General features: G+C 36.4%; 1 protein-coding gene across 1 annotated transcript; it reads right to left on the bottom strand.

The window, feature by feature from the left end:
- Positions 1–398: 398 nt before the first annotated feature.
- On the bottom strand, positions 399–18,281 carry LOC112599573 (WAS/WASL-interacting protein family member 2). The gene is made up of 3 exons (XM_025346514.1): positions 18,044–18,281; positions 13,303–14,395; positions 399–1,553 (listed from the first exon to the last, which is right to left on the bottom strand). The coding sequence occupies exons 2-3, from the start codon at positions 14,371–14,373 to the stop codon at positions 1,050–1,052; spliced, it is 1,575 nt and encodes a 524-aa protein (XP_025202299.1). The 5' UTR covers positions 14,374–14,395; positions 18,044–18,281; the 3' UTR covers positions 399–1,049.
- Between the last annotated feature and the right edge of the window lie 307 nt (positions 18,282–18,588).

The following is an 18,588-nucleotide window of genomic DNA, read 5'->3' on the forward strand; positions in this document are numbered from 1 at the left end:
TAAAATTTTTTTGAAAAAATTTGTTCATTTACGCGCGATGAGATCATTCTATCCAGAAATAAATTTAGAGCTTTTGAAATACTGCAAACTTATACATAATAATAACACATAATGTATGGCATTTAAGTTTTAAGCGTATTAACATTAAAAGGTGGTTTACATATTATTATAAATAATTAAAAACGAAATATAGGTAAGTATTTTTACATTGTTTTTTCCGAAAAAAAATATACATTTTATAGACTTTAATAGTGAATGTATAACATGTATCTAAATTTTTGTTTGAGTTTTTAACAAAATAACGATGATAAAAATAGGTATTACTCATTTTTACATATAACAAACTATATTTTTATATGTTTCAAAATATTGAGAAAAAACGAGTGAATCCTTATTTAGTTTATCATTACGTTTTTTTTTTTTTTTTTATATATAGTTTTGCCTCCCCCTGATCCTAGATGGTCACACATGGCATAATTATAATTACTATTTAATATACTTTTATACTGCAAATACTCGAAATATACAAATCATCTCTCAATACAGTCAAAACCTTTCTAGAATTTTCAGTCTTTGCACAATTACACATTACATCGAAGTAAAAGTAATAACTGCAAATTTGGGATCATTATACATACCAACATACATACGATGGCCTAAAAAATGTCGAATTAAACACCACCACGAGATTATCTGGGATCAATTCGATTCGAGCGGGCATGACGAAAAATATAAAAGTGTACAAAAACCAGACGAAACAAAATTATGTCACGTCATCGATGAAAGGAAAAATGGAGGATGGGGTAGGAGACTAGAAGATTTTTTTGACGTCGTTTTTATCCCGTAAAAATCTCGCGTACATCATTATCTCATATAATTATATTGATAAATATACGATAAACGAACGGCTAACGATATAGCGTAAACGTCCGAAGTCCGTCGTCATTTATGCGTTCAGAAAATTTTAGAGTGGCCGAGAAACGGGGGAAAAAAAAAAACATTTAGGCACAGAGATTTCTTTTATAGTCGTCTTCTTTTAAATCGTGTTCTTAAGTAGCGGATTCCGGGTCAGGGGCGGACCACCGTCTCTTGTTCCTGCTGTTCTTGTCGTCGTCCGCGGACTGTTGCTGCTGCTGCAGCTGAGCTTTTTGAACGGCCGCCGCCGAATGATGTTGATGGAGATGGTGGAGGTGTTGCTGCTGATGATTGTGGTGCTGTTGCTGTTGCTGTTGTACGGCCGCAGACGCGTTATGCTGCTGCCGTCGTTTTCCGTGCGGTGGCGTTGTCGTGGTCGTGGCCGTTGTCGTTGTCGTCGAGTCCGAGGCCACTGCCGTCGCTCGTTTTGTCAGTGACACGCACACGTCACCCACCTGCAGCCTCTGGCACGTCAACCCGTACTTGGCCAGCGTCTTAGCCGGACTCCACGACGCCCAGCCCCGGCCAAACACGAAGTACGGGTGTTCGGCACTGCTCTCCATTTCCACCTGTTGCGACTTGGACGTCACAGACGCGACGGACGCCGCTGAACTCGTCTTTTTGTTGTCATTGCCAATCTAAAAACGAAAACGTTGATTAATTATAAACGCTCAGCGACAAGAATTTACATATTATTATTATTATTATTATTATTATTACTGTTGCACTATATATATTAAATATAATCATACATATAGTTGGTGAGGCGTGCACTACATATTTATATATATATTTATTAATTATCAGTGGCTCAAACGATCTAGCAGAAAACACGATTTGTTTTCCTTAGCGCAAAATATTTTTTCATGTGAATTGTATGCAAATCCGCACCTACGAGTTTTGACTATTGTTAATGTGCACGCACGTGTATATACATAATAATATGAAAAATATCGACGATATAATATTATATTATTATTATAAACATGTGATGATGCAGTGTGTGTGTGTGTGTGTGTGTGTGTGTGTGTGCGTGTGTGGAAGGGGTGATGGGGAACAATGTGCGACATCAACCACTCCCACGGATGTTTATAATTGTAATTTGTAATGCGGGGCACCACCACCACCGTCACCACCAGAAAGGAATGACGGATGTCATCATGACGGCGGCAACGTATACGCCTCCCCATCATATTGCCTTCATCGTTTCAGTTATCCGTCGGTATACACTGAACACGATGCATCTTGCGAACATTATAATATTGACGCCCCTTGACGACACTGAGACTAGCTATGTATAGTGACTTTATGATATTATATTACTACACGTCGCCGAGTGGCTGGTTGGTATCTACCAATTTATTAGACGGCGGGCCCAGACAGATGAAAAAAATAATAATAAAAACCTATTATGTAAATTTTATAAAAAGAAACGCGAACGCGGCTGGTGAGTGTGCGTGTGTGTGCGTGAGACGAGTATGAATTATGTATGTATGTGTACGCGCGTTTCTTCGTCCTCGAACAAGGTCAACTCTTCGAACAGGATTTGTACTTCTTTTATTTATTTATTATTATTATTTTTTTTTTTTTTTTTTTTTGGCAATAACCATGGGCGTGTATGTGTAATAATAATATGCGTTCGGCCGCCGTCTCTATCGCGCGTCGGTCAGTGGTCGGGAGTGCAACAGGTCAACAAACTCGACGCGCGAGCGAGATGTATAGTCGGAGAGATGGTCGTCGGCGACGGAAAATAGCATTATTCTATCATATTATTATATACGTGACGTGACGTGCGTGTGTGTATTTTTTTTCGTCCGACTGCGTAGACTTCGGGAAAGGCGAGGAGCGGAGTTACCTGCGATCGCGGTGAAGAGGTGATCAATCGGTCGGCGGCAAGGGAATGGACGGGCCGGTGTGACGGTAGTGCGGCGGCGTGACGGGGACGGGAGACCGATATAATAATAATGTTATGAGCCTACTACACCGACTACGTTAGCCTACATAGTAATGACCCTGCCTTGCCTCAAGGACGAAATTCCCCCACTGCCGCGCGCCGTAACCGCCCGGCGATGTTTGCTCGCGCTCGCGCGACGTGCGCTATGAGTACTACGCGTCAAGTTACGCCGGACAAACGCGAATTCGTAGAAGAAAAAAAAAAATAAAAATAAACGCACGCTCCCTGAACACCCCGGTGTCAAGTACGCTTTTCGAAATGTGCACAGTGCACATTTACAACGTCACCGTGCCCACGCCGAACCGGTAACGTCGCGACGGAGCAACGCCAGCGTGGACGCGTACGCCGGCGCGTTACGATTTCGGACGGGCGGCCCTCGCCGCGGGGTTATAATAATACGCTGACGCCCGCCGCTGCCGCGCTGCACATTGCTGTTGTTCTGCCACTCGTTGCAGTTATAGTAATAAATAATAACAATCGTTTCGATGTTTAATGAACGGGTGTACTAATGCGTTCGCGGACAACGTTTGTTTGATGGATATTGTCGCATATCGTTTTGTTTGATTTTATTTTTTTCCTACGATAACGGAGTGTCCAAATAACGTCCCGACACATAGCTCGCGATCCGCGGCATACGATCTTGACGACAATAAAACTGCATTTTTCGAGTTGTACACTTGTAAACGGACATGATGTTATTTTGTGTGACATTTAAATTATGATCAAAAAAAAAAAAAAACAAAACAACTGCAAAACTCGAGTCTTGAAATGTTACACGTAGAGAAATGACACATTTCAACTCCACAGTTCCGAAATCAATATTTGAATTAGGAGACTGAATATAATATATTATGTATCGCACGGCGTTATTAAATTTAGAATAAATAAATATTATTCGGTTTTATTGTGTTTAAAATACGTTTGGCGTTCATTCATATGTACACTAATTGCCAATAAGTAATAATTATTATTGTTATGATAATAATTTATGTAAATTCTATCGTACACATATACATGGTACGTTTATAGTTTTTAATGAAACATACGAAATAAAATTACTTCTAACATTAAGTGCCGACGCACTTTATTGATTTTCATTTATAATAAATAAATAATAATAATCCATATATTATAGAGTTCATAATGCACACACGTTGTACACGACACTACTGTTTGTTATTAGAATGCTTACAAATCAGATTCATTGTATTTGAGCAAAATAGCAGATAGTTGTTTTAAGCATACTCATTTTGTTTAAAAAAATAATTTAAATACGGCTGACTTGAACGTTAATGATAAATTGTTGTTTTAATATAGTACAAAGGATAATTGCATTATGTACGTATTTAACTATTGGTTATTAATATTATATTTAATATTTATAATCAAAGATTTAACGTAGGTAATGTTTAGTTGGTTTGACTTCAAAAACGCGGGTTATGAATCGAAAAAATCTATAAAATCTATATGTAACTTAGAAATAAGCGTTTAATGTTATTTTAATAACCCGGTTTTCTTTATACAACAAAAATAAAAATATTTAGGTATACGAGTATGATATCGAGAAAATGACTTCCGTGAGTGTTAACTTTATTAAAATAGTTTACCAAACAAAAATGTACAGTATATTATCTGTAGATTGGCTATATTTAGTAATAGTAGTAAACATTGTAGCATATTGTATAATAGGTAATAAGTTATAAGTTATAGCTAATAAATGTATGCACTTGTGAGTCGAGAGTCGTGGATTACATTTCGCTGATAAAAATGAATTCGATATGAAGATAGTTAATAAGTTATAATTAACTTTTCAAAACACTTTGTGAAAGAAATGATAATAAAACAAATTATAAGTGATCGTTGGCCACCCAATTATCAGATTTCGATAATCGAAAACTTAAATTTAAAATTACTTGAAAAATTGAACAATGTATCGAAGAGAAACTCGGGATAAAAAAAAAGAAGAACTATACACAAATATGCGCGAGTGAGTGCTGCTGAAAACCGGAAAAATGTTTATAATAATATATGTATTATGTGTAATGTACAATTTTTAAACTGTTTTAAAAGCATATATATATATATATATTTTTTTTTATGAATGACGTGTGACAACAAATGGCCGATTATACAGAAAACGTCAATGCCGAGGTCAATGCGATGAGAAGTGGCGGCGCGGCGCACGACTCTTCCCTATAGTTGGCTCATATTATAGTTTATGATTTTTCAATTTTCCATCAGGTCATTTTTTGTTTTTATTGTTTATTGTTAATCTGATATTTGACGCGGGTTTATCTAAACATTTTTTCCGGTTTGATATTTACAAAATAATTTGTACTTTAGTCCATTTAATTTGGATGGGTCCCGTTCATCATTATTATTCACTGAAACTACGCGTAAATACGTAATGAGCGTTTATAACTTCTGACGTTCTAAATAGAGTCGGTGTACTACAATTACATACTATGTATTATATAATTAAATAGATTTATTGACTATTCTGCATTGTGGCATAGTAAATAATTACTGTACCGAACTCAGATGAACAAAAATATAAACAAAAAAAGTAAAAAAAAAGTAAAAGTAGAAATAATTCACAATCGATAATAATACTAATCAGATTGTTCGTCGATCGTTTCAGGCAGATGTATAATTACTAATACTATTTAGTATTTACTATTATTATTATTGTTATTGTTACTATCTTGTCCTTTCGGTTATCAAGTTAGGGTGTTTCATAGAAAAAAAATACTTTGTTTATTCTAGCTGTTGTAGGTCAACATTAACATATTGATTAACTTATTATTATCTCTTTTTTTATTTCTTAGTTTAAACATCAATAGAGATACGCGTACCGTTATGATTTTTAGTTTATTCAGAAAAATATACTTTAATCATTCAAAAATATGTATTGTGTCATGTACATCATACACATAGTCGTAAAATAAAAATGTAGTAAAACTATTTCACACTTAACGTTCAACTACGATACAATACAGAAAATTATAAGTATTTTCCGAGTTATACTTAAATAGTAAACGTTGTTCACAGCGCCTTAAAACATATTTTATAATTATTAATTATATTATAAAGTTATAATTTTCTTTTTAAAAACGAATTATTTTAAATAGTTAAACATCAAAGTATGCGTCAACCGGCCAACGTGGAGAATGTATATTTGATTAAAAAAAGCACCCGTGGCGGATATAAAAACAATAATAATAATAATAATGACGCAAGCGCCGTAGCGGGTCACTCGGCCACCATTGAGTCATGACTACCGAGCACTGACAGCGACGTCGCGAAAATCACGCGGGTGGTGGGTTACATGAATGAATTCTCCTGCACAATTCATAAGCTCTGTGGGACAAGGTGCGCGTGCGCGCAATCCGCTGTTGCTAGGGATCGTTCGGTCTCGCAGGAAGAACAACAAAGGAAAGTCGCCGAAGCCAAACAAAACTTTCGTAACCGTCACCAATCCACCGAGCGCTATACAGTCTTCTGAGGGAGCTAACGTTTTCGAAGTTTATTCGACTTTTTGGCGCTTAGAGCTGGTTTGTTGACACGTTTTTCCTTAAAGTGAAAATATCAAAAAATAGGCGGGGGGTATCAATACGTATATAATATTATGTCTGCGTACAAATGCTAAATCACATAGTAGCAATAGGTATTTTGTTTATGCGCGAAACGTTATTATTTTTTATAATTATTAATATACCACGAGAAACCATAATATGATCTCCGAGTTATCGCAAACGTCGATATAAGTGACGACTGTTATGTACTCGCATGTTACTGTTTTTAAATATGTATAAGTTGGTATATGATGTAGTAAAACCCACCGTAATCGTTTACGTCTTGTTTTTCTTTTCGTTTTTATGATCAACACATGCGATGTTTTTGTCTAAACCATGTGTCACGCGAGAACACATCTTTCACGCACCCCTAAAACCAAAACACTGACATTTCTCCATATTATACACAGGCCGACCAGCGACCGTACACTGTGCGGCACATCGTTACTACAATATTATTATCACGTGTGTGGTGCATAAAGATTAATACGCATGTAACGGAAAAGGCATGTTTTAATGTTTGGATCAGTTAGAAAAAAATAAAAATCATATTGAAAAAATAGAGAAAAAATTTTTTGTTTTTTTACGGTTGTGTAATATACAATTCTGTACAATTTACATAAATACTTCAATGTTCATAAGCAGTTAATTTAATTTTACGGTAATTTTTTTTTATTAATTTCAACAAGAACAACTCATGAGGAATCTTAAATTGTATTTATTAGTATTCGAATTAAAATGTTTAACTACTAAATAATGAACTCACGTCGTATGTTATCTACACGAACGTTAATCAATTTCTATGTTATCTACGTCTCGCCTGGGTCTTGGGTGATATCTGCGAGTCTGACGGAGACTGACGTTGTCGGTATGAGATAATGACGAATGGATTATTTTTTACAGTAGAAAATAGAAATATAAGCTACGTTACTTCACATTATTAAACATAAAATATAATTGAGATTCGTAAGTCACTTGGACGAGTAGAAGCCCTTCAATAATCTAATTGCGAACACAGTCACGAACTTGAAACCGTAAATTACCAGCTACACTTCATTGATCCATAAACAGATACATAAAATGTACACGGTAATTTGTCTACTCAAAAATTAAATAAAAACACGTGGTGCCAATATAACCATCAACTTACAGTGGTTAATGGTATTTTTGGTTAATTTTTTGAAGACGTGAAAAACATTGTTTCGTCATAAAAACTCATATTTTTACAGATGATACTTTTATTTTGGGATAGAACATTATTATAGATAATATGCAAAGAAACAGTGAAGGTATTTCGTATAACAATGTGACATATATGTTGCAAGTTTCATAATTTGTAATTTTTATGAATTTATAATGACTCTTGTCAAAATCTTAACTTCTAAACGCTTGTATGGAAAAACATATTTTTTATGCCTAGAGGTTAAAATAAAAAGTAAATGTAATTAGTTAACTGTCATACTGACTATGTAATATAAGAAGCAATATTGGTACATTGATCCTAAAATTCAAATTTAATTATAAGCCTAACTAGCTTATGTCCATTTTGTACAACACTCATTGACTTTATTACTTACATTAATCAGTAAATAATAAACCGGCCTTTTGTGTATACGTCTTAGAGTGGGCAGAAAAAGAGGGCACTTCCCGTGTGTAACTTGTAACCACAATTTATTATTTTAAATTGTGCTTGTGATTGCACCATAATATTTTAGTTATGTAGTGTATTATTAATGTCGATTATCACTACTTTTGATATTAAATGTATAAATAAACGCGTGGATATATTTATATATATTATTAAATATTTAAATGCTTAATTGTTAATACAACAAATTTATTAAGATATAGAGAATAGAGATAAGGATTGGTATAAGATCTATCCTAAGTAAACTAAATGATCTATATTCCATATTAGTTTACTATAATATAACATATATATATATATATATTAGTTATGTATTATCGTCGGTTTGTCTACAATTCCGTGGTATTTAATCATGGTGTATTGGTTTACCTATCAGAAATTAATAAAAAAAAAAAGTATTAGGTGTTTTTTTAATAATATATGTATTTATAAAACGTATAAGTGCATAATACTATAATAGTGATATTATATCGCTACTTTTATCATATTATATTTATAAATTGTTATTAAGTATTATAAACTAATTAAAAAACATGAAATATTGATTAATAATTATCTCATAATATTCAATTGAAAATTATAAAATATTAGTATACTTATAAGCTATAAGATACAGCAATAGAATCCATTAATGGTTCGAAGTACTTTAATTTATTGTTTTTCTCGTGAGATTAATAATAATGAGAGAATATAGTAACGTATAATGTTATTTACTCTAAAACAGTCTTACACTTTAACCCTTATTTTCCTAACACGAATAACCCTGACCTATTATATTCTAAAGATAAACTAAAAATCCAACTACTACAACGGTGACTATCGAGTTGTTTGATCTCGTCTAAACGTTAGGTACGTTTATTTGTCCGCCATGATCTTCGATTGAAATTTATGACCCTGGTTTTTTGCATTTTTTTTCTAAATTTACACGCATGATTGGCAATAGCGGGGTTACGAGTACTAGTATTAAGTCGTGACTGTGTGCACCGGATAAAATTCAAATATATACATAAAAGTAATAAGTACGTATAGAGCTATAGAAGTGGTAATGTAGTTGTAGTATAAATATAGTACAGTATAGTAGGTTGTAGGTAGGTATATACGAGTATAACGAGTTAAGTTATAGCGGTTGGATAGAATACTAAAATCAGTTCATTCAGTAAACAAAGATGAATAATTTTTCGCTACTATTTCCGAAGACTGTATGGATGGAGGGGGAGCAAAAGGGGTCAAATGTAATCACCCTCTACTGCGTCGGCAGGGATGTTATTCGATGCACATGCGCGACGGGTGCACTCAAGCAGTGCGCTTAACGAGCGGGATGAGCCGTGAAGGGGCGCTGTATTAACATTTCCAATCGATGTCTGCATTCCGACCTTCAGACGAAAAAAGGTCACACACACGCACTTGTACACACACAAAAAAGTGCACACACCAACAATACTCACCGTAGTGCTGAATCGGGTTATAGCAAGTGGAGTTAGAGGGGGCCACGCGTTCGTTTTGGCATTGTGTTTAATATCAGCTTTTTTTCGCCATCTTCTCTTTCTCTGTATATATATATACGATGTGTATGTGCGCTTGCCGTCTCTATACACGTTCTTTCCTTTCTCGGGCATCATTTTTTTTTCATTTTCGAAACTAGTTTGCGCGAGCGGAGAGAAAAAACGTACACACGATGACGAGAAAAACAAAGGGGACGGCGTGGCGAAGAAATGCATAAAATATGCGCAGACAACCGAATACAGAAGAGGGTTGACCGCGGCTCGTGAGCAGCGCGCGTGTACGGAGAAAACGACGATGACGCGCGATCGCCACTATAGATCGCACTCGCCCGCCACCCACGCTAACCGGTAAAATCGAGCGTATCACGAAAACGCGCCCGTGCGTAATATCTAATTACTATTGTTGAATGAAATTTATGCGTTTTCGATAATGAGATTGCCGCAGTGATCGCGCCGACACACGCACAGACCGTAGCACGAAAAATTACGTGTTACGTAATGAAATGCGACCGGCGCCACCGCCATCGTCGTCGAAGTAAACGAGTGGAAAAAAATAAAAACGTACGATATCAATTTTTTGCTCTTTGAACTGGATAATGTATTTATTTTTTTTCTCGTAATAAAACGCTTTGCTGAGGAATGAATTTTTATTTATCGCCCATCGGTAACGATTCAGCTGTAGCGCCCGTCGCTTAGTAGGTAAACGCGCGCACTCGTGCCGCAAACCCGGTCGACACATATTATTATTATCATTATAATTCATTATTCATTACTAACCACAGTGCAAACTGCACATGCCAATATGCCTGGCGCCTGCATGCACAAATAAACACACATAAAAATGTTGTATACGTGTATTGAACAGCGAATACCAATTTTTTTTTTCCAAGATCAAAAATAATGAAATGCGAAATGCAAAAACAAATAATACGGCGAATGATTTTTAACCCGACGATTATCCATCAAAATGATACATCTATTATGATAAATAATTAATTTTTTTTTATTTTAATGCTCGACTATATGGTTTGAACGAGTTAGTGGAAACGATCCTGATTGTTTAATAGGAATTCTCAGCGAAAATGGGCACTACGCATTAGATAAAAAAAAAACATGCAATATGATATTCCAATGTATAAAAATATACATTATTAATTCTCGGCAGAGAATTCCATGAAACGAGAAAGCACATTATATATATTTGGATTTTATCATGTTGATGATAAACGTAAAAAAATATCGGTAACCATTATATTAAGTGAAGACTTTTCAAGAATACATTACAATAATATTACAATGTTTCCGACGATACTAATAATAAAAAATAGTACAATAATCGAAATAATTAAAAATATTTTTAAATCAAACATTCAGTATTATAATATAACATTATCAATTAACTTTTATAACACAACGGTGTGTACACTGTGTACTGTGTAGTGAGTATTATAACTTGCTTTGGACAATGAACACGATTTAAATCGAACAATGTTACTTAACAAAGACTGTTGCGTAGTTAATAATGTCATTTGAATGGGTTTACATACAAACACGACAACTCATAGATAAATATTATATTAGTAGGTATATTTATAATGCAATTATTACAACATAATACTATATCATTAAAACATTCTCCGAAATTGTCCGAGTTCTCGGACCTATATAAATTAATTTATTATTTGAAATAAATTTGCATGCAGTTCTATGCAACTAAAATAATTTTAAATTAAAGTGAAATAATTTGTAACCAGTGCGAGTCACAACACTTCAAATAATATCACTACGATAATTAAAAATATTAATAATAACAGAAAAGTAAAAAATAGAATATTTTTGTTTGCACAAATGCAGAAATTGTAAATGCATACGTTTTATACCACTTTACGCCTTACGATATTCCGGCATAAATAATTTATTATTAATCAACTGTGTTTGCTGAACAAATTTTCGTAAAAAAATATTGCTATTTATTACTTATTTACAATTATGAACTATCATTTTTATTACGATTGTTTTAAGTTTTCGAGATAATTTTGTTGCGTGAGGAATACAATTAGAGTATTAAACTGTTACCGATAAAATATAAAAAAGGAGTAGTTTTGTATAATAATTGAAGTTTAAATTTTCAAACGACTGTGTTAACAACATCATAATTCAAGACACGATAATTTTTAATTATTAATTAAACAGTAGTAATTAAGCAAAATTATGAATACGTAGTTTAGATCTACAGTTATATTGTTACTAATAAAAAATAAAATGTATAATTAAATAATATTGTATTTGTATAGTATATAGGAGTATCAAACTATCAAGTATAAAAAACGACGACGATTATTGTTAATACATGGCGGAGGATAAAAACCGGCAACAATTCGAAATTCAGGCATGTAAGAAATTGTGTTTACACAATGATGAGTGTACTAAATTCTGAACATGTGACAACACAATATCAAACATGAATGATTTTCGAGTCCCGCAAAGGCGAACACAAAGGAACCACGAGGAACGCGTTACGTTCGATTTTCGTAGGAAAACTTGTAAAAACGTGATAGCGGTTAAACAATTTTGATTTTGTTCCGACAGGAGCTGTGTGTGGATGTGGGGTAGTGTCCGCGAGAAGACTCTATACATGCGGACCGAGAAAGTAAATCACGCAAAACCAATCGGTCGGACACGTCGGGAAAATCTGTCCCCCGCGGTGGCCTTAAACTAAATTTGAAAATCGTTTAAATACACCGACCGAACATAATATGCGATGTACGTTTAATAATATAGTATGCGCTTTATCATTCAATCTCGTTAAAAAGGTGGTTGAAGAAAAAACCGAGTCGAAAACACGCGTGCGCGTCGTTTTGTCGTGTGGTCGTCGTCGACGGACAAGGAATTCCAACGCGCGCGTAGTATAATATTATTACACTCTCACACAACAAGAACACTATACGACTAAAATGCATACACATTACACACACACGCGCGCGCGCGCGCGCGCCAAGACCAACTCGTGCCACGCAACATGGCCGCCTCCACAAGCTCCGGGTTTTTCCACACCTCTTGAACTAGAACCAGTCCGGAACAATGTCACTCACTACAGCTATCCACGTCGAACGGGGTCCGCCGCCGCGTTCCTCTCGTGGACTTCCAAGGTCGTAGCGAGATTACATGCCCATCGCTCTCGCACCACCAACCGCCTCGCGACACCCACTGCGAGCACTGCCGTCGTGATAAAAAGTAATAATAATAATAAAACCCGTATTGTCTTGGTTGCATTCCAGAAGTTATTATTACAAACAGAATTCACCGCGGCGGCGACGAGTGGTTCGTTTTTTAAAACCGCCGCGCTAATGGTTCTCCTACTCCACGCACCACGACGTCATCCTCCACCTACTATTCGTGTTAGTCTTCGTCGTCACATCCCACTCCGCCGGTCTTTCGCCAAACCCGATTCCAAGACGAGACCATATTTTACTACCTATTCAAACGTTTAATATACAACGCGAGGTGACGAGATTCCGCGTGGTTTGGCGATTGGTGGGAGCGACAGAGAGTGCAGCCGGTAGAAAATACTACCAATACTACTATTACTATTATACTACTGCTGTTATTATTGTTATTACGGTTATTACTACGAAAACTACCACGGCGACTTCCTTATCGATAAAAGATATAATGAACAATAATAATAATAAATTAAATATCGTTTACCTGATGATTTCTTTGGTCACCGTAGCTAAGTGTAATCTTTATGTTGCCTTTAACTGCCGAATCCGTTACAGGTTCGATTCTCACCACTGTGCTAGGATCGATCCGGTGCAGGTCGCTGTTTTCCACAGAGTTCAAAAAGTCTTCAGTCCTCATGTCTTCAACCTTTTTTATATTGCCGTTGGCCAACCGTATCAGTGAACCCTTGGTGAAGTTGGACGTCTTGGTCGCTGGCGGTGATAGCGGTTCTGGCGTGGTGCGCCGCAGTTTCTTTGGCGAAGGTTCCGCGGTTGCGCCTATGTGGTTAGTATTGTTGTTGTTGTGGTTGACGACAGGAGCAGTAGCTACCGTAGTGGCCGGCTGGGGAGGCGGTAGTATCCGTTGTTGTTGCTGCTGCTGCAGCTGTAGGGGTGGTTTATTATCCCGACCATTGGGAATCTTGAACTGTTCGGGAGGTGACGATGATGGACTGGTTCGATTTCCAACGCTAACACCGTTATTCTTGTTCGGTGGACTTGGGTACCTTCGTTCCTGAGGCGGTTGCATCAGATGGTGTCTGGTATCTCGCGGAATGACAGGCGCGTATGGGCTAGTGTATACACCGTATGGTGCAGGTGGCTGGTGCATTGGATGGTACGGATGATAAGGCGCCGTACTGACGTAGAGTCGAGGATGTCCGTACACGGGGTATGGATGGTGCCGGTCGTCCAATCTGAGTTGGTGATCCACTGAAGGTGGCGGCAACGGTTCTTTTGGGGCCGTGAGATTGACCGGACGACAATCCACCGCATACTTTGACGACGCCCTGGGCGCCTTAAGAGGGTTCACGGGCGCCGGTTTTGGCAACGGCCGCAGGAATTCTGGCGTAGATGGCAGCTCGGAAGACTGTTGCTGTTGCTGTTGCTGCTGTTGTTGTTGCTGTGGCGAAGGCGGCGGCGGACCCACGGATTTCATGTACGCCGACGGTTCCACATACGACATACGGTGGTGGTTATGAACAGCCTGGTGGTTATACGGCAAATGGGCCTGGAGTCCGTGGCTAACGCCGTCCACCACAAGACCGCTGGTGATCATTGCACGTATCGTTAAGAAATACCTAAACATAAATAATCCAATTGCACAAGTTAGAAATTATAATCCAATAAGTAATAAGAATACTGAATAACTAATAGTACAGTACATTATAGTACTACAACAAAATTATGAAAAATTACTAATGCAATGGTAATACTATATAATATTGCCGTAGTCGACTGTCGTAGAAAATTCCCCACTTCTGACCTAATTTGAACACAAGTTTATGACCTAACGTATAGTAGATAATTTTGGACAGGAAATCGCAACTTTTTAGACTGCGCTGTCATTGTGTTATTTACTAAAATATTTATTGATAACACCGCTGCATAACGGAAACTCTTGTGAGCGATATCAAAAATGGAATTATGGTCCCGGGACATGCATTGTGTGTACGTGTGCGAGCGAATGTTGACAGCGTGGGCGTATCTCTGCAGGCGACAAACCATAAAACATCAATAATAATAAATTACGAAAGAAGCCAATGAAAATCGTAGGCAATTACTTGAGCCCGACTAGCCCGGGTTGTGTGTACAAGTGGTTTTTGTTATTTTCTCTTATACTTGGATAAACGTTGGTAGTCGCCGCGTAAAGAAATTAAAAAAAAGCCAACCGACAGGTACACATGCAACTGTAAGGTTTTACAAAACTACTGTGAAATAGGTTCGTTTACGATATTAGAACGAGAAAGGCTAAAATGATATTCAAAAAATTAAAAACCTGTAACAGCACGGACTGATAAATGTAGATTTTTTCGAAAGATATATGACAGATGATTTAAATTTTTTTTTATTCGCGTCACAAACATTGCAGAATAAAAAAATACAATAAATTATTAAATTAAATTTATAAAATGTAAAGAGAGAACTTGTACTGTGAATATTGATGTAAATATTAAATAATAATAATAATAATAATTAGTAGTAGTCGGCAGCAATAATCAACGAAATAATAATAATAAAAAATTTAATAAAATTATAATATTGATTATGCAGTCGGTAAATTTTCTGTTATACGCGCGCATAAAAGAAGACAAAGAAAGCAATATACGATTGTTATGAGATTGTTGTCCTCTCTAGTCTCTAGTCTCGACACACACGCAAACATGTACTGATAAAATACAATTTCATTCAACGAGTTTGGCATAACATTATACTATATTATTATTATTTTAATATATTCCATTATTAAACGTATGCATGTATATAATATATATATATATATATATATATAAATATCAAATTATGTATATACCGAAGACACGCTGTAGTGTAAAACACCAAAACAATAAAGGACAGACAAAAAGAGTCGTACTCGACACGTGCGTGCTGATAATTTTTGTACACACAGTTTCTTGAACAATACGCCAACAGTAACAGTGTAGCGTGCTTATCTCGTTTCAAACAAATCTTAAATAAACGGCAAAAAATTAATGGAAAAAAAAAAACCGTACACAACAAAACATCGTATACAATAGACTTAAAACAAGCTTGTTCAGCGGGTTGAGATCATAATAATATTAAACCCAGTGTGGAGAAAAAATATACAATAAAATCGAAGAGCCTTATCTGCAAAATTGTATTCTCGGAACCGAGTAGATTATTTTGCGAATACCACAATAAATGCATCATGCACTTAAAATATTCATACTCCAATGATTATTATTATTAATCGGGCTAATTTATCTACGATAAGAACGCCGATAGATAATTGCCCTTTGTACGCGCGCAAACGACGTGCATACACTCGCGCGCGCTTATTCATCCGTTTATGGGCGATGCCGGGACGCGGTCTCTGTCAATAACACTCATTTACTCATTAAATTATGATAATTATTATTAACATGTTACACGTTGTAATCGTTGAAGAATAATAATAACGAAGACTTATCGAAACAGGTATTGAAAAACGCGAGAAGAATATACCGGAAGAAACTACTCGCAAAAGCTCAGTAATTTCGAAAACATCCCAAAAAGTACGCGGCCAACGCCACTACCCGTACCTTAACCACCTCTGACTTCACATACATTTCTTCGGAACAAGTTCCGGCGAACGAAATCGAATTGTAAGCGTAAATCACATTACACGACATTATATACGCGTTTTTTCTTTCGTAAAGTTATAGTAATCTGTTGCGCAGATGATAACGCGTTGACGATAACATACCCGACACTAGGCACGTAATGCGACTTCTAATATTATGACTAATGAAAGATGCACTGGACTATCGGCTGCAAGGTTAATGGTTTTAGTATAATATACATGGTATTAACATAATATGCAGTCGCGACGCCGATATGACCATACGCACGAAATACACTGAAATGTTATAATTATTTTATATACCCAATTGTTTATTGCAGACTATTGGCGAGCTAAATGAATAATTGACGGACATCCGTCAAAGATATTATTATATTAATATTGTTATCATAAATTTATAACAGCACACAATGTTTATGTGTGTGTTGTAATACTTTTAATTGAAAACAGCATAATCTACGGATATTCTTGTATTGCGTCTACTAAAGGCCTGTTTCATTCCTCTCTTATCGCATTGGTCTTATAAAACTTTACTAAATTATTGAACGGAAGACTAACTAAAAAGCACATCGCACATATTAGTTTCAGCTCGAGTAGTCGTTTGTTGTTTTTTATTTTGCATTCGAGTGCCCGTACTAATAAACAATTATAACAATAATAATAATAATAATAATAATAATAATAATAACAACATGTTTGCATCATAGGGAAGAGCTGTATAATAAATGTTGTGATACAGATATTACACTGTCGCGATACAAATATTACGAAATACATAGATACAGAGCGCGAGTAATGCGATCGATTTAGAACGTTTATTTAAATTTTCGCGATTGGCGAAACGGAAAACTACACGAACGACGCTGTAAATGGTGTACGATCGGCGAGCAAAACGGGGCAGCACCATCATACGTCTGCTGGCGACGACCTTGAGGCGGAACGAAAACCAACCGCCGAAAACTCGAGCGCGCAACACCTCATCGCGAAATGTTGTAAAGTGTCAATGAAGCCGATTAGAGAGAGCTTGTTTCCACTATAACGAAACTCACCCGCACGCACGCACGACAAACACACCACGTTCACACAATCACAAACGCATACGTACATACACGCTTGCCCGCGGAAAAACAGTACGTCAGGTGTTCGCCTAGGACTCGCGGATTTCCATTCATTTTTCAGACGGTCTGAACACGACGTTTAGCTCGTGATAACACCGCAACGAGCCCGCGAAATTTGTGCGACCGGAAACCAGTCCCGAACGTCCAAGGCTAAACCGAGACGCGTTTCGCACCTGTGCGCTATTTTTAACCGTACGTCCGATAAGGTGATTTCGTGTAAGTGTATAGTATATACGATTAGACGGGATCGGTGTACAACAAGTGGACGACGACAGACCGAAAAAGATTCGTCGACGTACGGCCGTCGGTAAACTCGATGATGTTCCAGAGAGCATTCGTGCACACGCAAATCCGTAAAAAGTGAAAAATTTTAAACGGACAAGAGATAAAATTAATTTATACGACAACAGATCTCGTAGATAAAAAAAAAAAAAACCACTCGACTATTTTTGTAAAAAAATATTTAAAAAATAGATGTAATTATATCCGTTCATAACGCCACTACTTACCGGACAAGTTGTTATTGATAATAATAATAGTCGTGCAGCTACTGGTGCCGATTAGCATTTTCCGTCTGATACACACACGTCACGACAATTACGACGCCGGTCAACGACTAACTCGCGCGACGACGGTTACGACGTTACGTTAGTATGTTTTATGTGGTATATATTCGCGCCGCCGGGAGAGGAGAGAAGGTCGCGCGCGTCGAGGAGCGAGCGAGAAAGACGCGGCAGACACACAACACACACACACCTTGTTGTACTTCGTTCAGTTGTGCTTAATAATGCTATAATAACAACACAGTGATAATTTGAACAAAATATTTATTTAAGCAAATAAGTTAATGATGAGCGAGGACAAAATGTTTGTGCAGTGTACTCTATAAAAGCAAAACCTGTAAAAATCATTTTGCTATATTATGTTTGTAAATGCTTTTGTTAAATGAAAACTACTCATGTGTAGGTATAGTGTCAACAGCCTAAAATTTTTATTCAAAATCTATTTTAACCGTAAAATCATTATTTTTATTTTAGGCTTTAATAAAGTGTAC

Source organism: Melanaphis sacchari, unplaced genomic scaffold, assembly GCF_002803265.2.
Source record: "Melanaphis sacchari strain LSU unplaced genomic scaffold, SCAv2.0 Contig53_pilon_pilon, whole genome shotgun sequence".
NCBI lineage: Eukaryota > Metazoa > Arthropoda > Insecta > Hemiptera > Aphididae > Melanaphis > Melanaphis sacchari.